The sequence below is a fragment of the Hippopotamus amphibius genome, chromosome 6 (assembly GCF_030028045.1).
Source record: "Hippopotamus amphibius kiboko isolate mHipAmp2 chromosome 6, mHipAmp2.hap2, whole genome shotgun sequence".
Taxonomy (NCBI): Eukaryota; Metazoa; Chordata; class Mammalia; order Artiodactyla; family Hippopotamidae; genus Hippopotamus; species Hippopotamus amphibius.
Genome location: NC_080191.1, coordinates 34824784 through 34850586, shown reverse-complemented (window position 1 = coordinate 34850586; position 25803 = coordinate 34824784). Strand labels below are relative to the sequence as shown.

Here is a 25803-nt window from a genome sequence, read left to right as displayed (position 1 = left end):
GCTTTCTGCAGGTGCAGCCTGAAACTTTTAGCTCTCACCTACTACCCTGGGCTTCTGTGCCTCTGCTACGACCTGGGATACCTGGAAGAACCCATTTAGCACACACATCTGTGTAACCAGAATTGCTGGAGAGTTTCTATCCTTTGGGTCACTTGTGACCAAAGGACTATGAGAGAAAATGCTTCTTATTTCCATCCCTCAAGGTTAGTGTTTCTTTCACAACGATGTTCTTTTTCAGCCTCAAAACAACATGTAGCACCCATATCTTTACTGGAGGCAAGCCAAGTATCTTTCCTTGTATTAGCTTTTCTTCCTTTCCTTTCTTTCCTCCTTCATTTTCTTTTACACTATAATCCCCAAATAAACTACCTGCAAAGAAGCCTTTGGCTCACAACCTGCTAATGTGGAACTGGGGTTGACAGGTCTGACATACAAGTCAGGGCTTGCACATGGACTGAAGTTTAAAAGAGATAGGATGCAATCTCCAAAATCGTTAAAATGTCTTCCAAATTCTACCTAAAATTGTTTACTTTATCATTTTATATTGCTGAAATCCCACCAGTTAGAGATTAATTTGAATAAACAGCCATCCTTTAAAATACAAGTACTTGTGGAAAGAACATGAAATTTACTCTTATAGTTAATATAAGAAACAAATAGAAGACAGAGACAGAAGTAAATTTAAGAGAAACCAACTCTTCCTAAAAATTATAAAGATTGATACATAATCAACATTATTTATTTGGGAGATGGCTAAGGAGGGAAGTACCCTATTAAATTTGGCAAGGTATTTTTTTGTCTCCACCCTGTCATTAGCCAGGGAACTGCAAGCATATGATTGGAAGAGGTGTAAGAAACAATGTAGCTTCCTCCTCCATTTCCCAATAAAAGTTCTGTCATGATCTCAGCCTCCATGTTGAACATCATGGGTTTTAATCTTTCCTGGGCTTGTGTAATAATTGGCTGTATTTTTGCTTCTTTAGGAAGAACATCCAATATCTCAGATGTGTATCCCCCTCTGTGGAAAGAGAGTCCTGATCAGTTGAGTGATTACAAGGTAGAAAATGGAAAGTACGTCATTAATGTCTGGGGAGAGACTGGGGACATATAAAATCTTATTGAACAAGACAGACAAGTATTCTGAAAAATTTGCACCAGAAAATGAACAAAATATTTTATGGGGATTGCCTGTGCATCAGGGGTGGCAATATCATACAAGTAAGAATGACTCTCTATTTCAGTACGACTCTTTGATTTTGCTGTAAATTAATTAAGAAGTAGTACCTTGTATATGTAACACCCTCCTTTTGAAAACATCATTTTTTTCCCTCTTTCCCCTTCCTACTCCTTTTCCAACTATCCTTTTTCCTACTCCTCCTCTCTATTTTTGTCCTCATTCTTACCTAATCTCTCATCAAGCCTTTATGAAATGTGTGTATGGTCACTCTACCAGATGATGTCCAAGATAACTGTGTACAATAATTAAACTTTTCTATATTTGCATTGTCCTTTGTGAGAGCAGGAGACATACTGTGCTCATATGTTCTTACATGTGGCTATTGAGCACTTGAAATGGCTAATACTTCTGCAGAATTGAATTCTTAATTTAATTTCAATTAATTTTATATTGAATAGCCACAAATGGCTAGTGATTACCGCATTCACTGAGGCACAGCATGTTAGATATAGTTCATTCAATATCAACAACTGTTAACTGGAGTGTCACTATGTACCAAGTCTAGTCTTAAGCACTGGGGAGTACATTCAGGAAAACAGTTAAGGCAATGTACATTAAATACATTAGTTTGCATCATCTAAAGTTTAAATGTGATTAAGTAATAATGTAGATTGGAGTAAAAAAGAAGCAAAAATGTCTGTGGGAAAACCTTTCTTTCATGTGTTCTTTATCTAAAAATAGCATCTACACTCAGGAATGAAAGTAGAGATTTGTTTTGGAAAAAATAAATCCTAAGTCCTAAGGTATCTTGTTATGGCTAACAAAGGCATTCAATAAATAAGAAACTTTACCATCAGCTCCCAGAAAATAGTATTGGAAGAAAGTAATCAGTGAGAAAATGTGTGCTGCTGTGGAAAAGAGAGGGAGGAGACTCTGAAAGTTCTGATATGTGATAACAAGCCAAGCTGGCATTAAAACCGAGCTTGTCAGGGGATCGCCTAACACCCACTAGAACTCCTATTCTTAGCCTATCCTTGGCACAGAGAAAAGAAATATTTGAACTCCTGAGACATGGTTTAGGAAGAGCCCAAACCTTAAGGTCTACTGTCAACAATAATCAACTCCCCCAGGGGTGACACATAGCCACTCCAAGGGAAGTTTTCTACTCTGGGTTCAGTAATGAGCAAAGAGAAAGGTAGAATGTTGGACTGAGTACTTTAAAATTTTTTCATTTTCATTCAAGAACACAATAAATAGAATTCCTCTCTTTTTTAATTAATTAATTAATTAATTGTTATTTTGACTGTGTTGAATCTTCCTTGCTGCACACAGCCTTTCTCTAGCTGTGGCGAGCAGGGGCTACTCTTTGTTGCAGTGCGCCACAACTATTGAGCCCATATGCCACAACTACTGAAGCCCACACGCCTAGAGCCCGTGCTCCACAACAAGAGAAGCCACGGCAGTGAGGAACCCACGCACGGCAATGAAGAGTAGCCCTGCTTGCTGCAACTAGACAAAGCCCGTGTGCAGCAACAAAAACCCAACACAGCCAATAAATAAATAAATAAATTTATTAAAAAAAAAAAAGGAGAAAGTGCTGAAGATGGCAGGAAGAGCAGTGGAACTTCTCTAACCAGAAGTGGAAATTTCATGAAGCAGTGTCATGAAGGATCTTTCCTGGGTGTAACGTCTCATGTCAGAGGCAAAATGCACAGATTGGAAACTATTAAGGTCACATTTGAGTAACAAGGAAGGGTAGAGGGAGAACTGGCAGGCAATTTTTATCTAAAGTCTGTATGTTATCAAGATCATAGATTACTGGAGATCGTCTGAAATGTTATATCATCACAAAGGTTTGTGACAAACTTCCAACAAGCCTGATTCAGATGTCTTGGGAAAGCTGTCTCATTAGATGTCATCCACTTCAGGTCACCAAAAGATGTACAGGTCAGGGTTTGGTGATTTCTTTAACTGTGTCATGTGAATCAAAAAGTCTATTCCTGGAGTTTGATGACACAAGGGTTGGTTAACAGTACTTGACAAGGGCCTCTCCAGGGAGGTTGAAGAGAGAGCTTCTAGGGAACTTCCCTGGTGGCGCAGTGGCTGAGAGTCCAGCTGCCAGTGCAGGAGACACAGATTCAGTCCCTGGTCCCAGAAGATCCCACATGCCACGGAGCAACTAGGCCTGTGCACCGCAACTACTGAGTCTGCACTCTGGACCTGAGAGCCACAACTACTGAGCCTACATGCCTAGAGCCCATGCTCCGCAACAAGAGAAACCACTGCAATGAGAAGCCTGCACACTGCAGCAAAGAGTAGCCACTGCTTGCCTCAAATGGAGAGGGACCATGCACAGCAACGAAGACCCAAAGCAGCCAAGTAGATAAATAAATAGATAAATAAATAAATAAATTTGTTAAAAAAATAAAAAGAAGAAGAGAGAGCTTCTAGACGTGTCTTTTATACAAATCTCCTGGGAGCAAAGTGCGATGCTTAATGCCTTTGTCTCCCAAGAGCACACTGTGAAAAGATTGCTCTATCAAAGCACTGTTATGTTTAATAGAAACAAACTTTTGCAATATAAGTATTTTTCTTTTTGTCGGCTATGGGCCAAAAGCCCATAGGGATCAAATGTATTGGGTATCCTGGGACAATCTCAAAAATTGAGAGTTTGTGCGTTCCAAAAGGAGATTTAGAGGCATCAACAGGAAGGCTTTTGGTCAAGGTATCTGGAGGGCATCTACCAATTTTGCCAATTGAGTCTTAATAATGCATTAGTACATTCAACTAAACCAGAGGGTTGAGGATGGTAAATGCAGTGAAATAGTTATTAAACTGGCCAAACAGCACAGACTTAAAGGACCTGGTCAGTAAAATGAGTTAATCACTATGAAGTTCCAGAGGAGTTCCCCAGGTAGGGATACTCTTTTCCAAAAAGACTTCTAGCACAGAAGGGGTAGTAGCCTGTCTACAAGGGAGGGCTTCAGTCTGGTGTGAAAGTATACAGGTCATAACTAAAACACTTATACCCGTGAGACAAAGGAAGTTGTATGAAATCCATTTTCCAGACTTTGGTCCATTAGGCAGTTTAAAATGTCCAGGAGCATTATGAACAGGCTTCTCTCGGTCGTACTTCAGATAAGTGGGACAAGTGAGGCAGGCACTTTATGTGGCCTTATTAATGTTTCTCCCCCAATATTGATTCATGAAGGCTATCATTTTGACAGTAGACCAGTGGTTTATTGCATGTACAGAGGTGACAGGGAAGAATTTTAGTCTCCAGTAGACTGGGTTATTGTCTGGTCAAACCAGAGTTTTTTTTTTTTACCAAACCAACAATTGTTAAATTTACAATGTTGTTTTTCCTTTCCAGAGGCCAATTGTTGGGCTTCTCTAGCCAGTTTTTCTAAGTTAGGGAAATATCCCTTTGGACCATGACAGAGGTTTGGCTGCTAATGAATGGTATCTTTAAGGGCAGCATTCCTTATACAAATATTGGCAGGGTGATTTTCCTTAGCTAACAGAGTCAAGCTTACAATGCCCTGGAATCTTAATAACAGCTAAAGTTACAGGCAAAAGTATTGCATTCAGTAATTACTGAACATAGGGGCCATTTTAAATTTTATTTCCACAGGATGTAATTCCTCAAAGCCCCATCATTGAGAATCAAGAGGACATTGGAAAGGCTAACTAGAGGACTGAAGGCACATAAAACACTTAAATTTATAATAATCTCTTTCCAATATCCTGAGTTTTTGCAATAATAATAGAAACTGGGAGGGTTTTGTTTCATTTAAGGGCTTTCATTTCCTGGGGTTGAAGATTAAGAAGTTTGGCCTTCTTCCTTTTAGGTGATTCATCTAGAATATAAGAGAGCTGGTTTGCCAGATTAACCAACTCTAGAGTAGACCTAGTTTCCTATTCCATCCTGGTTGTTTTTACTATAAGGGAAAGGTCCCAGTTCAACACATTAATAAATATAGAGTTAAAAAGTACCAGGTGCCCCCCCCCCCAAAAAAAAGTACCAGGTAGAATCAGCATCTAAAGGAAGGCCAGAATTTTTTTTTAAATCAACCTGAAGTTGGTTGTGATAGTCATGAACAGATTCATGAGATTTTTGTGTGCCAGCCTGAATTTTGTACCAATCAACAGGCTTTGGAAAAGCCCTAGAAATTGCTTGATGAAGTCTCCTAGAGATTGCTTGAGCCTGATTGCACAAGTTAGTGGGCTGATCTCCTGATTGTCATTCTAGAGATCTTTCAGTATTTCCCTGCTAGCAGGTTTTATGCAATGTTGAACCTGGACTTCACCAACAAGTATATTAACTAGCTGACATAAGTCAAACCAGTTTGGTAAGTTTGAATGACAGTATTAAATTCCTTAGCAAATCTGTGAAGATCTTCCATTACTTTGGGAAATCTTTGACAATGACTTGCAGTTCAAATTTAATTCAAGGAACATAAGAAATTTCTCTGGACCCTCAGAAGGCTTAATTTTAAAGGGACAGATTCTGACAAGTTCAGAGGAAAAGGGAATGGAGAGACTTTCAGAGAAAGGGGGAAATTGGGTGAGGGTGTTAGATGAGGAAACTGAGAATATAGAGGAGGTGTGGGTGGTGTAGAAAGAAGAGGGATGATGGCATCACAGGTGGAGTCTGGCCTGGGGGAGCTGAGGAAAGAGACAAGGCGGTGCTGAAGGAGGAATCAAGGGAGCAGAGCATGAGGCTTTGGGAGACATTTTATCTTTTTTTAATTGTTTGTCTCAGTTAATCTTAAAATCTTAATTTGCAGAGAGACAATTTTAGACTCCCAATAATATTGGGAAGCCTCAAAATACCAACTGAAATAAGCATTTCACTCAGTTCTGGAAATTTTTAAGCTGTTGTAGTCCAATTTGGTTTTAAGAATATTGCTTGGAGGTTTCAAAAGTTCCCCATAATGGCCACTGATATTTTTAATTGTTATTGGTCAGGTTGATTCATTTAGTTATAAATGTGCATGAGGAAGGACCACCGCTTTTATTTATTTATTTAGTTAGTTAGTTAGTTATTTACTTGTGCTGGGTCTTAGTTGTGGCAGGCGGGCCCCTTAGTTGCGACTCACCAGCTCCTTTAGTGTGGCATGTGGGGTCCTTAGTTGTGGCATGCGAACTCTTAATTGTGGCATGCATGTGGGTTCTAGTTCCCTGGCCATGGATCGAACCCAGACCCCCTGCACTGGGAGCATGGAGTCCTAATCACTGCACCACCAGGCAAGTTCCCAGGACCACTCTTTTTAAATATAAAATTGGCTAGAGTCCTGGGGGATGGGGGGCACTCTCAAAATACTTAACTGGGATCCTGTTTCCCAGAGGTTTTTCTTTAGAGTGAAAGTGAGGTAGGAGCTAGATGGGCCCAGGAGCTGAGCAGCTGGAGTTTGTCAAGTGGAGTAAATTGGAGCTTTGTTTTCCCTCGACACGCCAAGGACAAAGTTAGTGACAGGAGCTGAGCCCTGCTGGAGTAAAGAGATAAGACGACCACATCTATCACTCCTGAGGTCAAGGAAACCTCCTTGACTGCACGTGCACAAGAAGTCTCCTTGCAGGGAGGTCAAAAAGGGAGTGGGCGCCATCCCATAGTAGGTGTTGTCAAACCTCCCATAAGCCTCCACTGAAATCCATCTTGGAAAAAGATGCTCACACATATTGGGTAGGGCCCTAAGACAGGTCAGATATGGGAAAAGAGGTGAGACAATTGGACAGAGGAGAACAAAGACACAGAAGAACTGCCCCTATATAAATGATGTAATTTTCTCTTTACTGAGTTCCTCCTCATTAGAGAGGACACCCACACCCTTCTGTTTTGCTTCTGTCTAAATAAACTGTTTCTTTGTGTGCTCTTCCACATGCTGTGCTGTGTCTCTAATAATGAACCGTGTACCTGTTTGTGCAGTTTTTGCCTCCCTGAAATATTCTTGCTTTCAAATGGGGGCAAGAGCCAGGGCCACTTTGTTTCTAGCCTCTAGTCCCTGGTGCTCTAGCAGCTAGGATTCCTGGTTTTCACCCAGGCTACTCAGGTTCAATTCCTGGGAAGGGAACTAAGATCCTATTTCAAGACCACTCACTGCTGTCTCTCCAAGATCAAAAGAAAAATTTCAAACAGCTTGAACAGCTTACAGCTCAATTCAAACAACTTTCAAGCCTAATACCAGCCAATGCTAAAAAACAGCTTGGTCCCAGAGAAGCCAGGTCAAAAGCTTTTCAGCCAATTTCCAGAAAATAGCCCCTTCCAAAGGAATCAGTCAAAGGCTAAAAAAACAACACAATTTTAGTGAAGCAGCTCCTGTCCCAAAAGAATCTGTCTAAGGTGTTTCAGCCAGCTTCAAAATAAGAACTTAACCAGAAAGACGAAACTTAAAATAGATCCCAAATTAAGCCTGAATGGCATCAAAGGGAAAGAGGGCATGAGCTCAGATCTAGGAGAAAGACATACCTTCAAACCCCAGGGTCAGTGAGAAAGCAGTGAGTGATAATGGGGTCAATTGTGGGTACCGCATCTGTTTGCTCACAAGCCCGGAGCCTTTGAGGATCTTCTCTGGTCCTTGCATGGACTGCCTAAATGTTGACCAAATAAATAAACAAATAAATGACCAGATACTTCTCTAAGGAATGTGGGTTTATTCAGGATCAGCAGAGAATTGCAATTCAGGGTCTGCAACCATGAAAAATCACATGCAAGGGCCTGCATGGCAAGGGAAGGAGCACACTTTTCTAGGAGAAAAAGGAAGCTGGGAGGGCTATAGTAGACAAAGAGTCCATGGCTTTTCTTTGGCTGAGTCCTTTTGAAGAAAGGGAAGGAGTTTTTCTTCTTCCTGTTGGGTTCTGCTATCATTGCCAGGTGTGAGAGCTTCCCCTTCTGGTCTCCCAACTTTTAATTAGTTTAATCTAATTTAATTTAATTTAATTTAGGTTTCTGTTTATTAATTTTTTTACAACAATGATGGGAAGGCTGACACAACTGTTTAAAAAAATAAATGTTTTGTGCACTTCTGTAAACCTAATGTACCTAGTATATCTACAGCTTAAAAATGAGCCTACTAAACCCAACACTTGATCCTTTCTCCTTTAGGAAGATTAGCTGATCCCACCCAAAGGACAGACTGTGGCCATGAATCTGGGGATCATATATGTATCTCTGTGGACAGTTGGTGGGCTGGTGAGTTTAATGTAACAATCAAACCTCAAATTGATGACCTTTCCTCAAAGAATCATTTCAATCTAGAATCCCAATTATAGAAACAAAAATAGAAATAAGAACTACTGCTTTTACAAAAAAAAATCTCTTTAACAAAATATTGTGAATGTTTTGATGTGAGTTTTTAGAGAGATTTTCAAAATTGGTAGTTAATTCATCCAATTATGAAAATATCAATTAGAGAAAACTAGTAACCTTAAAACTTGCTTTAAATACATAGGACAGAAGTAGGAATTTGTAATATATTATTAAATAAAACTTTGTTAATAAGAAAAAATCTAGATATATATTAAGATATTTTAAAGATATATCAAATCTTCACATTTAGAATAAAAACATAAAAGTATAGCTTTCTACGTTACCAATTTTTTCTTTTTTACTTGTGCTTTAGAATTTAATTAGTATTTTAAAATTCCTTGATTGTTATCTATGGTTTAAAATAATAAACCTACAACAGAAATCCATTTTGCTTCATGAGAGGTTTTAAAGAGAAGCATATTCTAGTTATATATGATGCCAAGGGAAATTTCTGATAAAGTTTTAGCATGTTTCTAGATCTGTGGGTTTACTTTCATAATAGATTTCTTTACTTTAAAAAAAACCCTCATATATGTTAACAATATTAATAACTTCTTGTTTATACAGACCTTAATTATTATCTCTCTGCGATACCCTTCCTTGCTGCGGTTGATTCTGGCATAATGGGAATATCATCAGACAATGTCACCTTTCTGCCACCATCCAAGGATCAGATAAATTTTTGTTATAATGTTTCTAGCTGTTATTCATCCTTTCCAGATACAATGAAGAAATGGAATAAATTTTACCAGGTTTGAGGTTTTTTTTATCGTGTTTTAATTAATACTTTTAGAGAGCAGTCAGATAAATTTTGAATAATATTTAATGTAGGATTTTTATGCATTGAACAGTATGTTCCTATGGAATAAAGTTCCAGTATAAAATCTTTATTATGATGACAACAATATTAATATGAGTAGATTACTGCATGACATCATATCCCATTAACACCCATATTAATATTAAGACTGCCCTATCCATTCTTTTCACAGCAAATAAATTATACTCAAAATCTGTAGAAATTATGGCTTCCTAGTGCCTGTTTATCATATTTTCAGGTCAACAGAGCAGTAAACTATATAAATGCTACTAGGGAATAGATTGTGGTGAATTTGATCAGCTTATTTCAACTCTCTTTATGAACCATCACACGCACTGACTAAAATGATAATTTGACAAACAGAATCCAACGTTGATGTCCAAAGTGAAGTGTCATGGGTGAGAGAGTAAATGACCAAAGATCAGGTTTCCCTTTAGAGAACTTGTTCATTATACTGTATACGATTAGGTAAAAATACTCTTATTCTTCCTTGCATTTCTCCCATTTCTGACTTTTAAAACTTTGTGGAAAGTTCATTGCATGGCAAGAGAAAACCAAATAAATGAAATACTACAGTATAAAATTCTGAGCATTTCAAAATCATATGGTTCATTTCTTTCAAATGGATTCAGTAATACTAGTAATTAATAGAGTTAATATTAAGCTCTTTGAGGAGAATTAAGCATTGTCTTTTATCTCTTAATGTTCTTCCCTCATTTAGAATATTGAAAAAATGTATTTATAAATAGAATTGATTTTCAGAAAAAGAGACTGTTATAATTGCCTACATATTAATAACATTTTCCTTCTTGTATAGCAGGTAAAGTCATATTCTAGCAGCTTTGATGACCTCCTGAAGTACTTATGGGCTGCACATGTCTCATCCTTGAAGGTTGCTCGGAAAAAATTTCACAGTAGGTAAGAATAGATCTAAAGTTATTTTTTCTAATCTTACACTATTTTTCTATCTTACACTATCTTTTTCACTGAAATCTTTTTCACTGAAATCTTTTTCAATTTACCTATATGTTGACCATCAGGAAGTATTATGATAAAGAGAAAACTGATAAGAAAACATTTTACTGGATAAAACTTGAAAGTATTTATAATTAGGAATATTGCCAGACCAGGTGATATAGATAACATAGATATAAAATTATTCACTGCAAATTAAAAATTAAAATTTCTTTCTCAATAAGAAGAGAAAATGGAATGTAAATTGGTGCAACCACTATAGAAAAACAGTATGGAGATTCCTCAAAATAATTAAAAATAGAACTACCATATGATCTGCAATTCCACTTCTGGGTATTTATCTGAAAAAAAAAAAAATGCTAATTTGAAGAAATATATGCACCTCCCCCCCATGCTCATTGGAGCATTATTTGTAATAGTCAAGACATGGAAATAACCTAAGTATCCACTGACAGATGAATGGATAAAGAAAATGTGGTATATATACACAATGGGATACTATTCAGCCATAAAGAAAAAGGAACTCTTGCCATTTGCAACAACATGGATGGACTTTAAGGACATAACTGTAAGTGAAATAAGTCAGACAGAGAAAGACAAATACTGTGTGATCTCACTTAATATGTGGAATCTTAAAAAAAACAAAAAACAAAAACAAAAGCCAAGCTCATAGACACAAAGAACAGTGATTGGTGGTTGCCAGAGGTGGGAGGTAGGTGAAATGGAGAAGGGAGTCAAAATGCACAAATTTCTAGTTATAAAATAAATCTCATGAGGATATAATGTACAGCATGGTGACTATAGTTAACAGCACTGTATTGCATATTTGAAAGTTTCTAAGAGAGTAGATATTAAAAGTTCTCATCACAAGAAAAAAGTTTGTAACTGTGTATGGTGACTAATGACTAGACTTGTGATTATTTTGCAATATACACAAATATCAAATCATTATGTTGTACACCTGAAAAAAAAAAACAAAGAGAAAAGTTATCTTCCTAGTATATATCATCAGGAAAAAAATATCAAACTACCTAGAAAGGAAAAATTCTCCATAAGTTACTTCATTTTGCAGTGTTTACCTGAAATGAAAATCATGCGCTCTTAAAGAAGTATCCAAATCCAGCAGAAATTGCTAATCTTTTTTGATTTATATCTTTACATTTTAAAACAATGAGAGTTGGTCACATTTCAGAGTTTATACAAGTAGAGCATGTTTTATGAAAAGGGCAAAACATTTGACTAAAATTATGTATTTTCTGGGATGATAATTTCCAGATTTAAATTCTAAGAACATCTCTTCAAAGTTTCAAATCTAGGGGCTAAAATCAACACCACGTTTTTACAATCTGTATTCTAAAAAGTAGAATAATGTCGTTTTGAACAAATTAGCTGTTTTATAAATTCAGTTGGTGAAGTTCTGAGTAAACGAATTCTAAATGCATACTCTCCCTCACTTGTCTATTAGGTTAAAATATGACTCTAAAGAGGAAGCAGATTTTGAAAGAAGCTGGGCTTTGTTTGTGGATTATTTGGCTCCACCCCTCTTCCCTACAGCTTTGATTAGAACATCTGAGTTCCAGAAGGGCCTGCCAACACGAATGCTGGTTAGTGGGGATAGAGCTCCCTTCATCAGTGACTTTACTGGCTTTCAAAACACAGTTCTGTTTGGTCTAAATCTCCTCCATAAAGTGCATACGTATACAGGTAAGAGACACAGAGACTTTATTTTTTTTTGTAAATTCTATACGTAGTGTTGATTTCATAGGTAATGAAATACCACTAGAATCACAATTATAAATCATTACAACAGACCGTCTAAAGAAAGAAATGTTGACCTCCTGTACTTACCTGTTTCAAAGTTTTCACAATAATCTTTGTGGGCTTACGATGGGTATCATTTAATGGGACATAATCCTTAGCACATCCTCTCTTCTGGGGTCTTTGCACAAAAACCAATAGATCAGTATCACCACATTTTAGTCTGACAAGGAGATAAGAGGAATCTCTATTTTTTTCTTGGATAAGCTTTGCTATTTTATTTTATTTTATTTTAAATGAAAAACATAATAAATATAATAATGATACTTGCCATGACTAATAGAACCATGAAGTAATTGTGTTATGTGAAATGTCTTCATTCAGTTCTACAGATTTTAGCCATGAAGAAAAAAATGTGACCCCCTAAAATTCTGGTTTTGGAGGAGATTTATTTCTCCAAAATTTCCAAACCTTAGACTTACTAATAGTGGAAAACGGAAGAAATTACATAGTGGTAAATTTGAAAATAACTGTATCATTCAGTTTCCCAGATACCATTTACCCTTGTTCTACTGAAGGGGAAAAAAATGAGATACATATATCTAATTTCTATTCCATAACGCAAAATTGGGAAATAAGATATGCATCAAAATAAAAATTAATGCATTTTAAATTTAAAATTGTGTATGCATTACTTGGGGTAAAACTTAATATTTGAATAAATAAAACTTTGAATTATAATGGCAAAACTCAATAGGATCCTACTTCTCCCTCACATAATGATTCAGGATATTTACTCAGTTGAAAGGAAGCTTCCCGCCATGATAATTCAGGGATTTAGGATCCTTCAATCTGTGGCTCCATCAGTCTTTACAGTTTCACCATTGTATGCTCACTACAGAACTCAAAGCTATTAGAGAGTTTAAAAGAGAGCCTCTCTTTTAAAGGCCTAGGACTAGAAGTGACAAACATAACTTTAAGTCACATAACTTTAGCAAAAATAGTCGTAGAGCTCCACTGGTTGGAGGATGGGAGGGACTTGGGAAAGTTCATTCTTGTCTGAGCCCCACTGATAGGAGAATCACAAAATCTGTTGATCTGCCAATCACCTTTGCCACATTGTCAGTTACAGAAAGTAAAATCTAAGCCCAGATGATTTAACAAACTTGAACTTCCCAGTATGTAAAGAGTGAAGGATTAGATGAATGGTTAGAGTTAGAGTTTATTTCATTTAAAGATTATGTATAAAAGATTTCTAAATTTTTGTTAGCTCTACTTTTAGTAAAATTAGCTTTGGATTTGTTAAGGAGTTTTGAATTGACTGCAGGCTACTACAGTAAATTGGAACATAAATAAGCTACCTTCCTTCCTCGCTTCTTCTAGTAATTGCATGCTCCCACTTCTGGTCAGAATTCAGAAACAATGCTGAAAACCTTGGCAGATATTTTTAATTAATTCAAGTATAGAAAAAATAATAATATATAGAATATCATTAATCAAAATATCTTTACAGTAGAGCATGTCTGGTTCATCGTTAATGTATATTAAACTAACTTTTAAATTTAATACTCAACTACATTTTTTTTTAATTTTTTGGGGGGTACACCAGGTTCAATCATCCGTTTTTATACACATATCCCCCTATTCCCTCCCTTCCTTGACTCCCCCCCTCGAGTCCCCCCCACCCTCCCCGCCCCAGTCCTCTACGGCATCTTCCATCCTCGAGTTGGACTCCCTTTGTTATACAACAACTTCCCACTGACTATTTTACAGTTGGTAGTATATATATGTCTGTGCTACTCTCTCGCTTCATCTCAGTTTCCCCTTCACCCCCCGCCCCCTCCCATACCTCGAGTTCTCCAGTCCATTCTCTGTATCTGCATCCTTGTTCTTGTCACTGAGTTCATCAGTACCATTTTTAGATTCCGTATATGTGAGTTAGCATACAATATTTGTTCTTCTCTTTCTGACTTACTTCACTCTGTATGACAGATTGTAGTTCTATCCACCTCATTACATATAGCTCCATCTCATCCCTTTTTATAGCTGAGTAATATTCCATTGTATATATATGCCACATCTTCTGTATCCATTCATTTGTTGATGGGCATTTAGGTTGCTTCCATGTCCTGGCTGTTGTAAATAGTGCTGCAATAAACATTATGGTACAAGTTTCTTTTGGGATTATGGTTTTCTTTGGGTATATGCCCAGGAGTGGGATGACTGGATCATATGGTAGTTCTATTTGTAGTTTTTTAAGGAACCTCCAAATTGTTTTCCATTCAACTACATTTTTTATATCAAAAAATTTAAGATTTTTCTTTACACCAGAAACTGCCATAGATTTTCTTTATTTTAGCCTTTATGCCTTGATATTTTTGCAACTTCAAGTCTCCATTATCTTGGCATTTAAAAAATATATATTTATTTACCTTAACCAGACCTGGAAAAGTCATGCAAGGGGAAGTTTAGTCTGCAGAATAAACCACTTACTTGTGTGGCTGCCCTACCTCACTTAGTGTGGAAAAATATGGTGAAAAGAGTGATTCCTGACTCTTGTTCCAATCAATTGTCAGTTCCAACCAATTGTCAGCTACCATTCAAGGACCTCCTGGAGAGGAATTAGGGATGGGGCAAGAGTCCAGGGATGTTAATGGAAATAACTGCTCATAAGATAAAGCACTGGGAAGTAAATATGATTTTCCCAACAGAGAAGTAATAGAAGAAAAAAAGGGCAGTAGGCCAGGCTCAAGGCTTCTGCATCTTCTTTCTTGCTCATTAGCTGATCAATCCATTCTGACACATTTGGTCTACTCAAAATTCACACTGTTACTAAATACTTTTTTTCTATTTCCAATAATGTTTCATTTTATGACTATAATTTTACTTATTTTTAAAATATATTCAATATATGTCTATTATTTAAAATTCAAACACTCCAGAAAGTTATTAAATGCAAGTAAAACTTACCTTCTCATCATCATCAATTAACCTCCATACCTTAATTTCTTGCCTTATATATATATAACTTTTGGGCTCACTTCCACCAAAAAAATTATATGAACTAGTGAATAAAAATAAATGAATAAATTATTTGATAAAAATTGTTATTTGCAAAAAAAGAGATTATATGTATGGCACTGTACTATGCTAGACATTTTTTACCAATCATGTATATTTTAGATATTAGCAAGTCAACAAATATTAACAGACATTATTCTCTTTAAATAATACATAACTTTCCACTGAATGGATTTATATTCTTTCCAATTTTAGGCAATGCAAAGTGACATTCAGTGTCTACTTTCATTAATTTAATTTGTTGGAATAGTAACAGATTAAATTACTGGGAATGAATTTATGGAGCAGGTATTGCCAAATGGCAGTGAAAGAGTGGATATAGATTGTGTTCTTATCAAAATAAAGACAAAAACAAAAAGAAAATCACACAAATTGTTCATTAAGGTTCATATTTCTGTATAGACACCAAAATGAGTATTAGCAAACTTTAGAATTTGCAATAGTCTAATATGCAAAAACTATCATTTCATTTTTTAATGGGTCTTATTCTTTTAATCATTGGTGTATCCATTACTCTCTTTAGTTATTTATCTTATAAATTTGAATAACATAATTTTAAAGAGCAAAACATGTTTGATTACAAAATGTATATGAAAACATGCTAATTTCATATTCATTGAAATTGAAATGAATTTTGTTAAGTTGAATTTTGTTTTAAATAATTTCAGTTTTGGGGATCACAGTTAACATATTACCTACAGCTTTTAAATGTCTAATTTTCTAGGAAAACTGTCTTTCACTGTATGGAAAAATTTAATGAAGTTAAAAGTTGCAAGAAAACTGTTTCTAGAGATTTTGGAATTCATTCTTCATTGTTTTAACTAAATGCTTCTGGAAGTTTATAATACAATAAAAATCTACAATGATAAATTTTCAAGGAACAGTGTTCTCCAATAACAACTAAAATGTTAACTGTCTAGTATAGGTTCAGTTGAATAACTGGCAAATGCTGATAATTTAATAAAGGTAATGAAACTCTGATTGGACTTTTGGATATTATTCTACTTAAATTAATATCATGAAATCTGGAGGAAGATATTTTCATGGTCAGTAGTCAAGAGGCAGAAGATTTTAAATAAAAATCTGAATAGTGAATTTGAATTTCTAAAATGCTTAAAAATGAACTATTTGTTTACAATGTATTATCTGATTTATAGGTGTTTGGGGAGGTTGTTAGTGCTTTCAAAAATTTAAAAATTATGTTGAGAACATCTCTTTTTTTAGTCCATATTTTATGGACTACTTCATTTTTATGGAATACTTCAGGGTCACAGAGGGCAACATTTCTCTCCTTTAAGAAGAGATAATACACACAAGAAGGTGGTCCACCTCCTGCTGGTCCTCTTGGTGACTTTCCTTCCAAAGCTTTTATGAATCTTCCTTACATAGGATTACACAGGGCCCCATCAACAGGCACAGTATACACACTGGCAAACTATTTGGAAAAATAAAATAAATAAATTGAGCTTAGCGAAATAACATGAGCATTAACGTCAGAAAGACTAGACTTTGTATCTAAGCTCTTGCCATTTTCCAACTGGTATCAGCTAGTTAAACCTAGAACAACTTATCAAATATCCCTATACCTCAATATTCTTATTGAAAAAGTTAAAATTATAGAAATAAAGATTATTGAAGAGTGTACAAGATTTTTGTTATAAAAGTTAACTAGCTCAATGACAAGATGATAGTATTCAGTATAATACATGCAACACAGTAATTGTGGCACAAACTATACATTTGATGAACAAGACAATTATATCAAAAATCAATTACTGGTATAGCGTAAACTCCAGGAATCTAAAATCATGAAATATACCCATAGTGAACTACAGCAACTGTACCATTTATAGAAATCTTCGTTTGCTAATATTTTAAACCATTTGTATTAATTTCATTTTGCTGCAGTAACAAATTACCACAAACTTGGAGGCTTTAAAACAACACAAATTTATTACATTACAGTGCTGGAGATCACAAGTCTGAAATAGGTTTCTCTGGACAAAACTCAAGGTGTTAACAGGACTGAATTCCTTCTAGAGGGTTCAGGGGAGAACCAACTCTCTTGTCTTTTGAAGTTTCTAGGCAGTGTTCTCATTCCTTTGTTCATGGCCTCTTCTTGCATCCTCAAAGCTGGTAGCATGCATCTTGAAACCTCTCTCTGATTCTGACCTTCCTGCCTTTCTTTTTTCACTTATAAGGAACATCATGATTATAATGAATCCACCCAAATAATATAGGATAGTCTCTCATCTCAAGATCCTAATTTAACCACATCTGCAAATCTCTCCATCTAAGTCAACATATTCATGTATTCTTGGGGTTCAGACATGGATATCATTTCAGAAGCATTATTTCTGCTACTACAGCATTTTTAAGATTATCTTTGTATTGTATGTATTCAAGGATAGCTATGAGAAAATGGTGCAGTTGCAGTGCAATAAACACATAAGTTTCTGAGCATATCATTACAAAGTAATATACTATGTTTTTTCTGCTGATGGCTTTAATACAATAGGAACTGTTCTATTTCATATCAGAAATGGTGGTTGGTAATATCTTGATTAGTAATTATATTACAAATTTAAAATTAGAGTAATGTAGTTTCATGGAGTGAAATAGCTAAAGTAAATTAAAGAAAAAAAGCTAGAAGATTTCTGTAGGGTACAAGAATGCTACTGCATTGAAACAGTGGGATGAAAGAGCAAATGATTCTCATTGGATATCAGAACTAAGAGCTAAAATAATCATCAGGTACCAAACAAAGTACTTTTCATATTTCTTGAGCTTTAGGAGAACTCACTTCCATTTATCACTGTGCATTGTATTTTTTTCTTCCCTTGCTGTATACAAACTGGCTTCCTTTACTCCATTTGCAAATGACTCATCATTTCTGCCCCAAACTCTAGAGCCTACATCAGTTTACAAGTTACACGCTCACAGACCATAACTAACTGACCTCTCCTTGTCAAAACACAAATTGCCTAGTGATGAATTTTTTTGGTGGAATTTACCCTCTGTATTGGTTTTCCGGTTAGTTTTGCACACAGGCTACAGTGAACTGTGAACTAGGACTAATACAGAAACAGAGTAAAAATAAATTGGCAATTGGTCCATTTTATGCAGAGAATGAGTGGGCTGAATCTGTAATGTACAAATTATACACAGATGCCCACCTACACCTGAGGTTCAGATCAAATGATGAAAAATTCTGAATTGTTGGTTCAGATAAATTATTTTTTAAACTTTACAATAATGGCTAAGTTTATGGGATATATATATATATATATATCCTAAAACATTTATAACAGATAACTCCAAAAATGTTGTCCATGTCCATGTTTTTAGGGTTCTGATATTTACACCATAGCTTCAGGAAAATAAAACTTTTAAGTAGAAAATTTTAGCAACTGGAATTCTTACCGTATGACTCTCCTAATTATCTTATTTTTTATACTGTGTTGGTCTTTATCTCTGTCTTATGTTTATACCATATAATTGGGTCTTGATTTTTTTTTATCGAGAGAAAAACAATTTTAGTTCTGCCAGCTGAGGAATGTTGCTTGCCACCTGGTTCTACAAGAATTGAGTCACTAGCTACTGCAGTCACTGACCTACAATACACCATAGAAAGAGTTTAGGTTGCAGATCAAGAATGAGGCACTCTGTGCTCTGGGAATACTGGAAGAACAGACCTTCAGATAGTTGGATATTTTCAGCAGAAAATTTTATGAACCCAGATTCTCATATCTTCCCATACTTAGAAAAGCACTTAAATCAGTAACTGAGATATTTGTTTCTCATGATGAGCAGTAACTTTCTACCAAAATGTGTGCTTGACTGTAAGTACCCCTTCACCAAAATCATATTTATACTGGCCTCCCCGCCTATCTCTTCGAAGAAGTTCCTCACAGTTATTTGAGAGGCTGTCTCCTGGGCTAGAGTCCTCAGAAAGTCCCCAAATAAAACCAAACTCACAGCTCTCATGTTGTGCATTTTTATTGCAGGTGAGAGTCCTTAACTTTTACGATTAGGCCATTTGTATTTAACCTAATTTTAAATATTTGGATTAAATCTATCAACTACAAAGAGGCATGTTTCTTTGTTATCACATTTACATATGTGATATGTTTGTTCTCTACATCTGTCTCTATTTCTGCCCTGCAAACCGGTTGATTTGTACCATTTTTCTATATTCCTCATATATGTGTTAATAACTGACATTTGTTTTTCTCTTTCTCACTCACTTCACTCTGTATGACAGCCTCCAGGTCCATCCATGTCTCTACAAATGTCCCAATTTCATTCTTTTTTACAGCTGAGTAATATTCCATTGCTTCATTTATTTTTAGCTTCTGTCTGATATCAAATTTCTTGTGTCTGAAGAAATCCTTCAATATCTTTTGTAATGCAGTTCTGTAGGTAATGAATTCTCTGTTTTGCTGTTGGTAGTGGTATTGGTCACAGTAGTGGTGGTGGTGGCATTTATTTTTATTTTGTTTTACTGGAAAAGTCTTTATTTCCCACTCATTTGTATTTTTTAGCACACAGATTTCACTCTATAATTATCTGTATAATTTCTGAAGAGATGTATGTTGGAATCTTTATATTTCTTCTTCTGCATATAATTTGTCTCTCTGGTGTCCTTTAATATGTTCTCTTTATCTTTGGATTCCATCAATTTAAATATGATGTGTCTAGGTGTGTGTTGGGGAGATACTTATCCTCCTTGGTGTTCTCTAAGATTCTTAGCTTTGGGTATTGATATCTTTTATTATTTTTGTAAAATTCTCCAGTAATATCTTTTCAAATATTACTGCTCCATTCTTTCTCCTTTCTCCTTCGGAGATTTCAGTTATACCAACATTAGATTGTTTGATATTATTGTACAGATTCTTTATTCTCTGTTCAGATTTTTCACTCTTTTTTCTCTTTTGTTTCACTTTAAGTAATTTCTATTAACCTGTCTTTGAGTTCATTAATTTTTCCTTACTATATGGAGTCTGCTGATGAAGATTTTTCAACCTCTATCACCATGTGTGTGGTTTTTTAAAAAATTTATATTTCCCTTTGATTATTTTCCATAGTTTTTCAATGTCTCTGTTGAAATTACCCATTTATTTATGGCGTTGTCTACTTCTTCCACTAAAACTTTTAATAACTTAAACATAGTTAATTTAAATTCTCTGCCAGATAGTTTCATCTGAATAATATATGTTTCTGGGTCTACTAATTTTTTTTGTCTCTTGACAGTGGGTTATTTCTTATTTTTTTGTGTGACCCATACTTCTTGGTTGAAAGTCAAACAACAGTGTAGAACAAGAGAAAAAACTGGAGTAAAAACTATTTATGCCTGGAAGTAGGAAGGCCTCTTATTCTGATAGGCTTTTAGTTTGGAGGGAGTCAGCAAATCTAGCCAAGATTTGAGCTGGTTTGTGTTTTACCTCAGGGAGATAAGGACCACGTAAGGAAACAGAACCATGCAATCTTACTAAATGTTTCAGAATTTAGGATACTTAATGTTTCAATGTCACCGATTCAAGAAGCTATTGGTTGGGCTTCCTAGGTGGCGCAGTGGTTGAGAATCCACCTGCCAATGCAGGGGACACAGGTTCGATCCCTGCTCCAGGAAGATCCCACATGCCGCGGAGCAACTAAGTCCGTGTACCGCAACTACTGAGCCTCCGCTTTAAAGCCCGTGAGCCACAACTACTGAGCCCATGTGCTGCAACTACTGAAGCCCACGTGCCTAGAGCCCATGCTCCACAACAAGAGAAGCCATGGCAATGAGGAGGCCATGCACCACAACAAAGAGTAGCCCCCGCTCACCACAACTAAAAAGAAAGCCCGCGCACAGCAAAAAAGAGCCAATACAGCCAATAAAATAAATAAATAAATTTAATTTAAAAAAAAGAAGCTATTGGTTGACTGATTAAAATAAATGCTTATTGAAGGCTATAGTGTGGTTCTAATCATGCTGAGTTTTGGGGAAAAGAAATAATATATGATTCCTTATTTGGAGTGATTTATGGTTTAACAGAGAGGGGAGATGAAATGGAAGATAGTTTGTATTTTTAGCACATTTTATGCATCAGAAATTTTATCTCATTTAATAACCACAAAAAGGTTATTCATTCAAAAAAAATTATTTTTACCTACTATATGAGAGACACTGTCCCAGGTCCTCATTATAAAGTAACAGAAACAGTAGACAGAGTTCTGTCACTTCAAGGAGGTTATTAGTTGGATAATAAGCAAACCTGATAGTCTTAGTAAATAGTAGTGTTAAGGGAAAAAAAAATTAGGGAAAAGTGATGAGTGCTAGAAGATATTGATGATGAAAAATGTTGTCTGTCATATCAGTAAACAAAGGATGCTGTAGCCATTACAGCAACATCTCCACCCCCACCCCCACCCCCACCACCATGAGTCCTGAGAGAACTCAGGATGGAGAAAAATAGACTGCCCACTGCCAAGCCCTCAGCCACTGCAGCCACCCCCAGCAGTGCACACTCGTGACTCCAGATGGGAAGGAATAGGACTCTGGCTCCAAACAGCTGAGGTGCATATCAAAGGAATGATTTCAATGAGCCTATACTCCTGCATCTTCCCATACATAGAAGAGTGCTAAATTCATTAACTTGAGATATCTGGTTTTCTTTAATTAACGTAATCTTTTGAAGTATTGACTACCTGGTCTTTGTCGCAAAAAACTCCTACATATCCTGGTTCCTCCATTATTTCTTTGGAGCAGTCCTTTAGAGCTATCTGAGAGGCTGCATCCAGGCCTTAAGTTCTCAGTTTTGTCCACCAAAGAAAACATAACTCTCAACTTTTAGGTTATGCATTTTTTTTCAGTGGACATTGAGCATCTTAAATTTTAAAAGGTGCACCAGTGAGGTCTTGCTAAGAAAGAGATATTTTAGCAAAGATATGAAGGAAGAGAGGGAAGGAGCCTTGAGGATATCTGGGGTAAGAATACTCCGGGCAAAGAGGAAGAGCAAGCACAAAGGCTGAAAGTTGGGAGCAGGCCTAGTGTGCTATTGGAAGAGCAGAAAAACCATTAAACAAGGTGAAAAGAAGTAGGAGATATAATCGGAGTGGTAATGGGTTGGGAGGCCAAGAGTTAGGACTTGGGTATGTAAGGGCAGATTATGTAGGTTCTTGGAGTTCATCATAAGGACTTTTTTTTTTTTTTTAACTTGGAAGGAAATGGAGAACATAGAAAAGGCTTCTGAGCAGAGGAGTGACCAAACTAGCTTCTCAGTTGAGACTGGACTGTGGAGGTAATGGGAAAGCAGTAAGGAGGCTATTGTGATCCTCCAGGGAAATATAGTGTTATCTTGGACCATAATAGAAATGGTAATAAGTGATTGTATTCTGGATATACTTTGAGTATAGTGCCAACATGATTTGTTAATGGATTGAGTATGAGGTATGAAAGGAAGAAAGATATTATAAGTGACTCCGAGTTTTTTCTCTTTCTTTCACTTCCCTTCCATAATTTTCCTGAATAATTCACACAAAATCTAATAGGTAAATAGGGCAAGATAGGAGTTGGGGATATGAAAAGGGGAGTGATGGTGACCCAGCATGGAGATCCAGAGCCTAAGAAAGGTGAAAAATGTGCACCCACAAAAAGGAGGCCCAGGTGTAGGAAAACAGAGTTTAACCCGACTAGAGGGAATTCCCTGGTGGTCTAGTGGTTAAGACTCCACGATCCCAACACAGGAAACCCAGCTTTGATCTCTGCTCGAGGAACTAGATCTTGCAGGCTGCAACTAAAGATCTGGCACAGCTAAATAAATAAATAAATAGATATTAAAAGCCAAAAAAAAACCAAAACAAACACACGGCTAGGCATGCATTCCCTGAGAAGAAAGACCCAGCCTAGGGAAACAGAGCCCAAACAATATGCAGAGAGATTCACTGACAGAGGCTATATAGAATGGGACCCTGGAGCCCAAATAGGGCAAGGAGGGCATCCATGCAGAGGAGAGGTTCTGGCATAGATGAAATATTGACTTATGTACAGAAAAATTAAATAAATGCATATTTAAAAGCAATGGAAGGTGAACAGTTTTTCACTGTTAGAGAAGAGAGCTGCAAACATGAAAAGTGTGAAAACTAAAATAATCCCTGTGCTGTTGGTTTAGAATTGGAGGTATTGGTGTGAATTCAGGATTTTTAATAGAAGTAGATTAAATAATAGGCAATGACAGGTAAGTAGGTAGATAGATAGAGAGGTGAATATATTTTATTATTTAATAGTCCATAATCCTAGTATTGGCCAGTGGAAGTCCTTTTTAACATATATATCCACTTATTTTTATTTTTATTTTTTTAAGCTCTTTACTGGAATATAATTGCTTTACACTGTTGAGCCAGTTTTTGCTGTGCACCAAAGTGAATCAGCTGTATTTATACATATATCCCCATATCCCCTCCCTCCCGCGACTCCCCCCGCACCCTCCCTATCCCAGCCCTCTAACTCATCACCCATCATTGAGTTGATCTCCCTACGTTATGGAGCAACTTCCCACTAGTTATCTCTTTTACATTTGGTAGTGTATATACGTCAGTGCTACTCTCTCACTTTGTCCCAGCTTCCCCTTCACCACCCCCCAGTTCTCTACATCTGTATCTTTATTCTTGCCCTGTCACTGGGTTCATCAGTACCATTTTTTTTAGATTCCATATATATGAGTTAACATACGGTATTTGTTTTTCTCTTTCTGGATTACTTCACTCTGTATGACAGACTCTAAGGTCCACCCACCTCCCTAAAAATAACTCAATTTCATTCCTTTTTATGGTTGGGTAATATTCCATTGTATACATGTGCCACATCTTCTTTATCCATTCATCTGTTAATGGGCATTTAGGTTGCTTCCATGTCCTGGCTATTGTAAATAGTGCTGCAATGAACATTGTAGTACATGTTTCTTTTTGGATTATGGTTTTCTCCGGGTATATGCCCAGTAGTGGGATTGCTGGGTCATATGGTAGTTCCATTTTTAGTTTTTTAAGGAACCTCCAAACTGTTTTCCATAGTGGCTGTACCAACTTACATTCCCACCAACAGTGCAGGAGGGTTCCCTTTTCTCTGCACCCTCTCCAGCATTTATTGTTTCTACATTTTTTGATGATGGCCAATCTGACCAGTGTGAGGTGATACCTCATTGTGGCTTTGACTTGCATCTCTCTAATGATTAGTGATGTTGAGCATCTTTTCATGTGTTTGTTAGCCATCTGCATGTCCATTTATTTCTAAACACTTCATTGCTTTCTGGAATTACAAAGTATTTCAGGCTCATCTTTTCCTTTACCTACCTCAACCCTAGAATCAGCCATTTCTCAAAGACATCCTTCTCCATTTATTGGAAAATGGTGTCTTAAAGACAGAATCTTAGTGGTTGATATGTTCATTATTTAGGGGATGTCCAAATTCACAGACCCTCTCCATAGACACATAGGCCTACTTTTTACTTCATTCATAGTAGCAGCTATTTGTTTCCCAGAAAGAAGACTGTCTGTCTTACCAGACTGTCTGTTGCAAACCTTGAAACCTGGTTCATTTTATACTGCAGTTGAGAACAAATGACTATTTTATCCAGGATATTTATTCCATTTTTTTAAATTTCAAAGTTATTGTCAACATCAGCACTATAAAGCTGATTTCTTGAATATTAACTAAAATTATCTTTAAATGTGTGCTTTTTTTCTTACTGGTCCCATAAAATATGTAAAACTTCCTTGGTTATCAACAGAGTGAACTATGAATAATGACGAAATTTTCTAGATCATCATCTGGACTAAGAATGCTGCCTGCCATATCAGTAAACAAAGGATGTCCCAGCCATCAGAGATTGCAAGCACCAGATGATGAGCCCTCAGGGATCTCAGGATGCAAAGAAGGAATGCCCGCCATCTAGCAGTTATCAGATTGCAGCCACTCCCAACAGTGCAGCTTGAGGAAACTCAGGATGAGAAAACACAGGATGCTGGTCCCAAATAGCTGAGGTGCATATCAAAGGAATGATTTCAGTGAGCTCAGAATCTTGCATCTTCCCATACATAGATAAGTGCTAAATTCCTTAACTTGAGATATCTGGTTTTCATTAATTAACAGTAATCTTTTGTCGTTCCAACAACCTGCCCTTTGTTGCAAGAACTTCTGTATTACCTGGCTCCCCTCACCTCCTTGAAACAGTTTTCTCAGCATTATCTGAGATGCTGTCTCCCAGGCTTGAAGTCCTAAGAATGTCTGCCTAATAAAACATACCTCTCAACTTTTAGGTTATGCATTTTTTTTCAGTCAAAAATCACTAGATGGTACTGTATAACATATTAAATATAGTATATTCCCTTTTTTACTGTTCTTTGTTATCTACCCTCTTTAGCTACCCAACAGTTTTTCTTGGTCTCCCTTTTTGCTTGCTGGGATGGAGTCAAAGCCTGTGTTCTGGGACACTAGGATTTGTTGATTTTTCTCTTTTTATTGGGAGCTATTTTGTCTTTTTAACATTGTCTGTCTTTAAGTAATATAGAGCATTTGGTTTTGTGTAGACGTTTCATAAATGGGCAGTTATTTCACATCATTTGGGGTAGAAGATTTTGAGAGAGTGTTTACTGCACTGTCTATGTTGTCTACAGCAAGGAGGAAATTCTCTGTATGCTTTT

General features: G+C 36.3%; 1 protein-coding gene and 1 pseudogene across 1 annotated transcript in view; one reads left to right on the top strand and one right to left on the bottom strand.

Annotated features, from left to right (window-relative positions):
* The first annotated feature begins 822 nt into the window (after positions 1–822).
* On the top strand, positions 823–15945 carry LOC130854878 (protein LEG1 homolog; annotated as a pseudogene).
* A 436-nt stretch (positions 15946–16381) lies between these two features.
* C6H6orf58 (chromosome 6 C6orf58 homolog) overlaps positions 16382–25803 on the bottom strand; it is a 34321-nt gene continuing 24899 nt past the window's right edge. Inside the window, exon 7 of the mRNA XM_057740148.1 lies at positions 16382–16555. Within this exon, the coding sequence (XP_057596131.1) occupies positions 16527–16555 (29 nt within the window). The 3' untranslated portion in view covers positions 16382–16526. The remainder of the gene's footprint in view (positions 16556–25803) is intronic.